This window comes from Puma concolor, chromosome E1, assembly GCF_028749965.1.
Source record: "Puma concolor isolate L17-30 chromosome E1, mPumCon1.1.hap2, whole genome shotgun sequence".
Lineage (NCBI taxonomy): Eukaryota > Metazoa > Chordata > Mammalia > Carnivora > Felidae > Puma > Puma concolor.
In genome coordinates this window covers 42,331,888-42,340,126 of record NC_141680.1, presented here as the reverse complement: position 1 = coordinate 42,340,126, position 8,239 = coordinate 42,331,888, and the positions used below count along the sequence as shown (strand labels likewise).

The following is an 8,239-nucleotide window of genomic DNA, read 5'->3' as shown; positions in this document are numbered from 1 at the left end:
ACTTGAGACTTTGGCTGAAGCTTAGACTTTTGGTGCTTCGGTAGTAGCGATGGCTGGGGAAAGACTGTGGACCAAACAGGTAACTTACGCTTCTCTTCCTTCTGAGCCCCTGCCCCTCTCTTTCCAGTCTTCCCCCTTTGTCGCCGAGGCCATGGTGACAGGATGCCCGAGGTAGGCCTGATAAGCTCCTACTGGCCTGTACAAAACTCCTCAGTGTCAGGTGTTGCCTTGTGTTTAAGGGTGGCCCGTTCCTAGAGGACTGAGGGACCCAGGCTAGGGACCGTGGGTCTTGCTGGGAAGGCCCTCTCCTTGCTTTGGGCTGGCACACCTGTGGGCCCACTGCTGCAGTCAGTGGGGGAGACAGGCTCCACTCCACGTCTCTCAGACCCAGGCAGCCCCCACTTTCTGTGCCCATCTAAGATCAGCCTCTCTCCGTTCTGCCTCCTCATGAAAGCCAACACTGTTCAGCTGCCCAGCCTCACCACAGCTGTGCCCGGCCAGCAGAGGGGAGACAGGACCGATGGCCCCACGCTGCGGGACAAAGCCAGTCCTGATACGCCAACCCCGGCCCCAGGGAGGCCTGAGCTGGGCACAGAAGGGGTGAGAGAGACTGCACGCGGCCAGGATTAACACGGTTTATTTCACTGTCAGTCTTACAAGTCACTGAGGTTGGGCAAAGCCAGGATAGTAACTCGAGCACTTTCGTCCAGTAACAACTCAATGAGCAAGGCCCTATTACTGAGCAGGGGGCAGCAGAGGGCACCCCAGGAACCGCAGCACAGGCACCGATGTTCCAAACCCCTTCCCGGAGGCACCAGGCAGGGCTTGGCCCTTAACAGCCAGGCGTCCACCCCACTGGCTCTTGGTCCCCACCAACTGACGCCCTTTGGAGGAGGCACACGGGCCTGCAGAGGCATTAAGGAGGCAAGTTGGGCTGGGCAGACGGCAAGATTGGAGCTTCCCCACCGAGGTACTTTCTCTGGCTTTGATCTCCCCATCCCCACAGCAGAGCCACACCGCTGGAAAGGATGGCCAGCCCGTCCCCATCCCAGGAAGGGGGAAGCCCTGTGGCCATCCGGGAGTGGCTGTTGCTTACTGTTCTCTTTTCTCCCCTACTTATCCAACTGTTCCCTAGTTACAGTGTGGAGGAGGAGAGGACAGGCACTTAGAGCCAAAGGTGGGACGTACACCCCTTTTTCTACTCTGGTAAAAAGCCCCAGACTTCCTGGGGCTGCAATGATTTAAGATCCAGGGTCTAAGCCCAGGGATTCCCCCCCACCCTGAATCCATCGCCGGTTTCCCACAGCCGCAGTGACCGCCCTCTGGGTACCTGCAGCTCTGAGGTGACCCCCTCCACCCCGCTGGCCAGCTCTGGGCAGGGGCAGGGGAACCAGTAACAGGCAGCTGGGCTTGGGGTTGTGGCTGCAGTTCCAGGCCCAGCTTGGCTCAGCCTGGGCAGCTTTGCTCTGGGTTCCTGAATGGTGCCTCCTACCCCACCTTGTGTTGAAAGCTTGGGCATTAGCGGGGACGAGGGTGGGCAAGAAAAGTTACAAGTTTTTAAAAAGTTACAAGAAGGTTAACTTTGAGTAAAAAAAAAAAAAAAAAAAAAAAAAGATGAAGGAGAAGGCATGCTTCCCTCTCCCCGCTCTCCCTGTAAGGAGCAAGGGGCTGACCGCAGCAAGGACACTCAGATGACGGTGCAGGACTGGAAGGCACCCCCCTTGCGGCTGCCGTGCGTGGGCACAGGTTTGCCCTTCCCGTAGTACCCCGTGAAGATGGCCCTGACCTCCATCTTCTTGGCCAGGCTCAGCAGCCAACGCCCGCTGCCCAAGGAGTAGAGTTTGCCCCGGTGTAGCTCACCCACCTCCTCACCTCGGCTGCCCCCCTTCTCCTGCCGCACAATCTCCAGGAGGTCAATGCCCGTCTGCACGGCCTCCACGTCCCCCGCGCAGCCGAGGGTGATGTGAGCACGGCTGCCCCGGGGCAGGCTGTCAGAGGGGGACAGCTTGTCCACGTCATTTGGCCACAGCGGCAGCTCCTGCTCGCTCAGCTCCACCCGGGCTCCGGCAGTCTTGGGCGTCACGAAGAGGGCAGTGACGGTCAGTGTGAAGGCCTTGCCGTAGGATTTCTTCACCACCTGTGGGGAGAGGACGACAGCTAAGCTGGAGGTGGTGGCCCCTGCGGTGGACAGCTGACCAAGGATGGACCTGACAGAGGTGAGCACGAGGCAGCCGAGCCCTGGGGGGAAAGCCGCACGCAGCCCGTGTGTTCCAGGAGGACATCTTTCTACGGACACCGTTCAGGCTAATGTGACAAAGCCAAGGTACCAGAGGTGCCAGACATGGGCGGAGTTGGAAGCCAGACTCCCTGAACTCAGCCATCCCCCTGCCCCTGCCCACCAGCTGCAGGGCCCCGAGCAAGCTGTTTAACCTTGCTGTGTTGGCTTATTCACCTGTAAAACAGGGATACTAGAACCTACCTCGGTGCCTGGATTAAAGGAGTATCTGGGTGAAGACTCTAGAAGAGTAACAGGCATGTGACAAGTGCCAATGCCATTCAGTTCATCCTGGTAATAAGCCACCCTGGTACCCAGGCAATATCCCAGAGGACAGGGTGGGGCCAGAAGTCAATGCCTTCAACCAGAATCTACCCCGTACACCTTGGTTTACATCTGATTACATGTCTGGTTATATCTGATTCTCTGAAAAAGGCCATCTTTCCCGACTGACCATAAACACGTCTCCACTTTTGCTCACAATCCCTTGTGTCTAGCACAGAACAGGTGCTTAATAAATACCGTTACACGCATGAGTGGTTGGGATGGTAGTGGACAATGTTACGTATTCGTTCATGCAGCTGTGCTAGGTGCCAAGAACACTACCACAAACCAAAGTAAAGAATGCAAGTTGGGGAGACCAATAAACAGGAAGATGGCTGCCGCGTCAACCTAGGCAGACGAGCAGGGGAGACACCGGGGAGGCTGGAGACAGCAGCGTGCGGCCGGGCGACACCTGCTGCGTAAGGACCACACTGCAGAGGCTGGGGGCGGCAGCAGAGCGGGAGGGAGGGGTCTGGCACCTCAAAGCCAACAAGCCTCGCTATCCCTCCATGTGCCCTACTCCAGGGCAAGACCGGGCCTAGGACCCGGGGACAGGGACGTCAGAGTACCAGGCTCCCTGGGGGCAGGGGACACCTGGCCTTCGGGATTCCACACAAGCTTAGGCCAGAGCACAAGTCTGCTGCCGGGCATCAAAAGTAAAATGCTCTGGTGGGCGGGCCTTCGGGGTGAATGCACAGGCCAGTGGCATACTGGGCAGGAGGGTGCTCCCCAGAAAGGGTAGGTGACATCTGTGTGACTAAGCCTGTGGAGGGGTGAAGGGAGCAGGAGATGCCATTTCTTCTGAGAGGCTGTCTGGTTTCTGGTCCCTGCCTTGAGCCGGCACCCATCTCCAGGAGACCCTGCCCTCTCCCCACCTCAGCTGGGTGTCCCTGGGGGGCACTCACATCCTGCTGGGCATACTCTTCTGCCCCAGCAGCCTTCCCGTAGTCACAGAACTTGGTTGTGCAGTGCAGCACGCCTGGGGGTCTCTTCCCAAAGTAGGTGACCAGTTCAATCTTCTCCCTGGGCTCATCCCCAGAGACAACTGCAGGGAGAGAGAGTGGGGCAGTCAGGGCAGGAGAGCAGGGGCCATCCCGACATCTGTCACCACAGCCATGGAGGCTCAAGAGGAAAAAAAAAACAAAAAAACTGGAGATCAAACAAGTTCCTCAATAATCCACGATAATTCACTCATTTACTAGGTGGTCAAACAGCCACGCCAGAGCTACAAAAAGGTGTCTAAATTCCCTGACTTCACGTTAGTTATGCAGATTTTTATAGCTCTTTTCCAGATTTGAAAACTAAGGCACTTATAACCCAGGGACAGGCAGCAGAGGCCAAGGGAATCGGCTTCAGCAGCTACACGTCTGAAAGAGGGAAGCAAGTCATGAAAAATAGGGTAGAGAGGCAAAGGAGTGTTGGAACTGTGCGGCACGACAGAAGGAGTCGGAGCATAATTAATATCCCAGCCCACTCACAAGCCCTTCGGCCTGGGGCAAGTGATCGACCCTTATCTGTCTTTATTAAGTACCATCAGGGTGACTATACACCCATTTTCCCAGGGTCACTCTGAGTCGTGCCCCACTGCACTTGGAGCTTCCTGGACAAGAAGTTACCTGGTCACCAGAGCATGTACCTTGCAGGCCTGTTTGGTGGAGGAGACCATGCTTGGGATATGAAGAGATATTACGTGGCGAGACTTGGAGTATCTGGGGTTTCAATTTCCAGACTCTAGGCCTGTGGCTAGCTTCCGAGCCACTAGGTCTGTCCTATTTACTCCCAGAGTCTAGTCCCTGCGAGGATGTCGCTTACCCTCCCCAGGGGAGGGAGACCCGAGAGCAGGCCCATTACATTTCTCCTGCTGTGTCGCAGGCAGAAAAGGATTGTAGTTTTTAACGGTAAAAGCAGTTTCAAGAGGCAGCCACTCTCCAAGGCAGAGCCACCAGCTCTAACCAGGAGCCCTGCCTGGCCGGTGCTTTTCTGCCAAGCCATTCCGGGCACAGGGGTCACACCTGGACGATGTCACCGTAGGCTCCACGGCTCGCTGGTTTCCCAGCATTCCAGCCTTAGGAGCCAAGAAGGGTCTCTGAGCAACGCGCAGGCACAAATCACCTGCCTCTGAGTGGTAACACAGAAACATGGGTGGGGGCACTGCAAGTAGAAAGATGGTCCAAAATGGGGGGAAACCAGCCTGAGACCTGGGACCCATCCTCAGTGAGGTCACAATAGTCCTGTCAGTTTTGGGCAGCTTAGGATTCCATGGAATATTTTAAGTTTATATTTTTAGTAATCTCTACGCCCAGCACGGGGCTCAAACGCATGACCCTGAGATCAAGAGCCAGGTGCTCTTCCCACTGAGCCAGCCAGGCACCCCCTCCGTGGAATACTTTATCTCAAAAGATGGTTCTGCGGCTAAAAACAAGTTAGAAGACAACGGGACCAGACCCTCCCTCTAAGGTTATATGAAATGTTGATGCACTTCCTGTCTGTGTTTCCTGCCCCGAAGACAGGGTCAGTGGTCTCTATTGGGGGGGGGGGGGGGGCAGGAAGGGAGCAGTGAGAGGAGAGGTGCCCTGGGGAGCGCCTCCCCCCACAGCCCACCGTGCCTCACACCAGGTGAGCCTCCACCTGCCTGGCACAGCCGGCTCCCGACACGGGGACACCACGCGGTCCCGGGCACACAGCACCCCGTGCCCAGCGAGGGAGGCTCGCGAATGAGGCTAACCGCCCGCACCCTGGCCAGCCTGCCACCTACAGTGTCGCAGCTCCTTCTTGAAGGCCTTGTGGTTCCCCAGCTCCTCCAGGAAGGCCTGGCCGGCTTTGCGGAGGCTCTCGGAACTCTTCTTGGTCAGGAACCAGCCGAAGTAGAGCGGCAGGAAGTCCTTCTCCAGCCCCGGCTTCAGCTTCTTCAGCTCGTCGGCCGACAGCTGCCACTGATTCTTCTCCTTGAGCTGGGCACAGTCCAGCCGCCACGCCGTCTTGGGCTCCACCAGCACCACCTGGTACTGGTACTGGTCGGCCATGTCAAAGAGCTGCTCCAGCCGCTCCCGCTCGTGGTTGGTGTCGTCCAGCACCAGGACGCGGATGTCCCGGCGGCAGTAGGCCGCCAGGTCCTCGTCCAGCCGCTTGTACTCCTCAGAGAAGTCTCCTCGAATGCCGGGGTTAATCTTGTACGCGTCGGCAGACACCATCTTGGTGCCGTCGCGGTACCTGTCCACAATGACCCGCGCCAGCGTGGACTTGCCGCTCCCCGGCAGGCCTCGCAGGATGAAGAGCGTCTTGCACTCTTGCAGTGTGGCCACCGTCTCCTCATCCTGCAGGAAAGGAAACTGCAGCTCAGGCTTGTCTTTGGCCCCTGAGGATGACATTTTGCGGAAGAAGATCTTGGGCAGGAACGCGTGGCTCTTTCGGGAGAAGCTTCTATTCTGTGTGAGGAGGGGAAGAGCAGAGTCAGCCAGCTCGTCTGGGGCCACCCCGCCAGTCACCCCTTGTCTCTGGCCTCCTTCGAATCGGGGCTCCCAGCCCTGAGTTACAAGCAGCCCCGGGGTTGCGGGCAGCCTGCCGAGCGGCAGCTCGACCTTTCCCTTCTCTGTAGTATGTAGCCGTAGGCTTCTGGTTGAAGAGGAGGGAGGGGAGAGCTTGTCTGGGCGCTCCTCAACTCTTAATTCCCTCCGGCTGGAGCTATAGCTTCAAGGATCCCCCACTGCTGCCACCTCTCAAGGGAAAGCGTGAAGTGTGCGCCTGTGGTTCTAGGAGCGGACCCTAATTTTATATTCCTGGCACCTATTAAGGATGACCTCTTTGGAGGTGGGGCTGCTATGTCTGGGCAAAGCCACAGCTGCCCTGGCTCTGGGTGTGCAGAGGAGGGTGGGGGTGGAGAAGGGTTACCCAAAGACTGCCTCCCTCCCCCGAACAAGGGCAGCAACAGATAATACTCTCTTGTCTGGGATGGGGGGGGACAATGGTCCCACAGAAGGCCTGGTGGGGGGCAGGGCAGGAGAGCGCCGCACAAAGGGCCTCATTCACCACGCCTGCCACCTCCTCCTCTGCCCTTGGCCCCCCCACAAAGTCGTGGTCTTTGTGCCTGCCCCAGGACCGCGCGGTCCAGGGCACCTGCGTCCAGGGTCCAGCTCTGTCCACCACTTTGTCAGCGGCACCTCTCCGAACCACTTGTTTTCCGCCCCGCTAAAAGCCACAAGTGGTAACACTTGTTGCGGTACGCGGTCTCCCACAGCGGCTCCGCCCCCAGGCAGCAGCACTCCGAGCGCTGCGCTGGCCCTCGCTTTTCTCAGACAAGGCCCGCGGGCCGGAGAAGGCGAGGAATGCCCACCCCGCGTTACCCCCGACCCAGACTCGGTCTGCCCGGCTCCCGCGGCGCCCGGCACCCGCCCTCCTGCGGCGGCCGTGCCGCCCTCCCACTCGGCTCGCGTCTCCCCTACCTCGGGCTGCACTCCACGGCCCAGAAAGCCAGAGCTCAATTCCGGAACTTCGAGTGCTCATTTGCATGGCACTTCCTCCCGAAAATCCCCCCACACTCCCGTTTTCCGTAAGGGTACTTCGCCGGCCCGGCCCGCTCCCTCCACTCCCGCCTCCCCGCGCCCGCTCACCATGATGAGGGGGGCGCCGCCGTCGCCGCCTAAGCAGGCACTAGCTCTCCGGGACCGCCCGCCCGCGCGGAGGGACACGGAGCCCAGCGGTAGCACGACCCCCGCGGAGCAGCCTTATATAGCCCGGGGGCGGAGCGCGCGGCGGGCCGGGGCGGGCCGGGGCGGGCCGGGGCGGGGCTCTCGGCGCAGGCGCGGCGAATCGAAACCCGAAACTGACTGAGCGCGGGAGGAAGCGGCCGCCCAGCGCCCAGCTGGGCCGCGGCTCACCTGTGTCTTCCAGAGTTCCAGCCGAGCTCTAGAAAGAGGGAGGCAGTCACCCTTCCCTGGTCCCACAGCGGGATTAGGGTGAAGCCAGGGAGGCAGGGTCGTGCAAGGGCAAAGGCAGATCCTGTCTTTATTTAAAATTTTGGTATTTTATTCATCGTGGGGGTTTGCGTTAATTTGTGTGTGTTTTACAATATTAAAATACTGTTATGTCGCTTACTGAGTTTCTTGGCACCTTATGAAAAATTGCATCTGTAATGCCTCACTCCCCTCACCCTAGTCGGGGCCTGGTCCTAGCTAGCGTCACGTCAGCCCTAACACCTACAAGGACTGCAGAAATGGAACAAGGATGGCAATAGCCAAGGGACAGATGGATAACGTAGTGAAATCCTAGCTTATCCCCTGAGGTAGCTGTTAAAACCACCACCACCTCTGGGAAGCCACGGAAAGCTCGGTTGGATTTTTGAGAGCTTCTCGTGTACCAAGTGCTGTTGCTAAGCACCCCTAGAAGCCTCACACCAACCCGGGAGACAGATACCCGTTCTACAGAGGAGGAAACAAGCTTGCGAGAGCCTGATTTACTTGACCATGCCGCCCGGAAGTGGCGCAGGTGCAGGCGAGCTGCCACTCCTACTTGGGGCTGCTCCCTGTACTTGGGCAGGAACTTTCTCCAGCTGGGTTTCTAGAACACAGTGCCCCTGTCAGTGCCAGCATTCACTTCTTTCGGCCTTCCAGGCTTCAGGGTTTACAAGTAGGGCTTCCTCACTGT

General features: G+C 58.5%; 1 protein-coding gene across 4 annotated transcripts; it reads right to left on the bottom strand.

Moving 5' to 3' along the window:
- Positions 1-621: 621 nt before the first annotated feature.
- CNP (2',3'-cyclic nucleotide 3' phosphodiesterase) lies at positions 622-7,360 on the bottom strand. 4 transcript variants are annotated; one of them, XM_086687321.1, is made up of 5 exons: positions 7,051-7,120; positions 6,808-6,824; positions 5,355-6,024; positions 3,505-3,644; positions 622-2,137 (listed from the first exon to the last, which is right to left on the bottom strand). In XM_086687321.1, exons 1-5 carry the CDS (start codon positions 7,103-7,105, stop codon positions 1,688-1,690), a joined length of 1,332 nt encoding a protein of 443 aa, XP_086543447.1. In that variant the 5' UTR covers positions 7,106-7,120; the 3' UTR covers positions 622-1,687. The 4 variants fall into 4 exon arrangements, with proteins under 4 accessions (XP_086543447.1, XP_086543445.1, XP_025773399.1 ...); XM_086687319.1 differs by lacking the exons at positions 6,808-6,824; positions 7,051-7,120 and adding an exon at positions 7,207-7,360; XM_025917614.2 differs by lacking the exon at positions 6,808-6,824 and having other exon boundaries at positions 7,039-7,175.
- Positions 7,361-8,239: the final 879 nt, after the last annotated feature.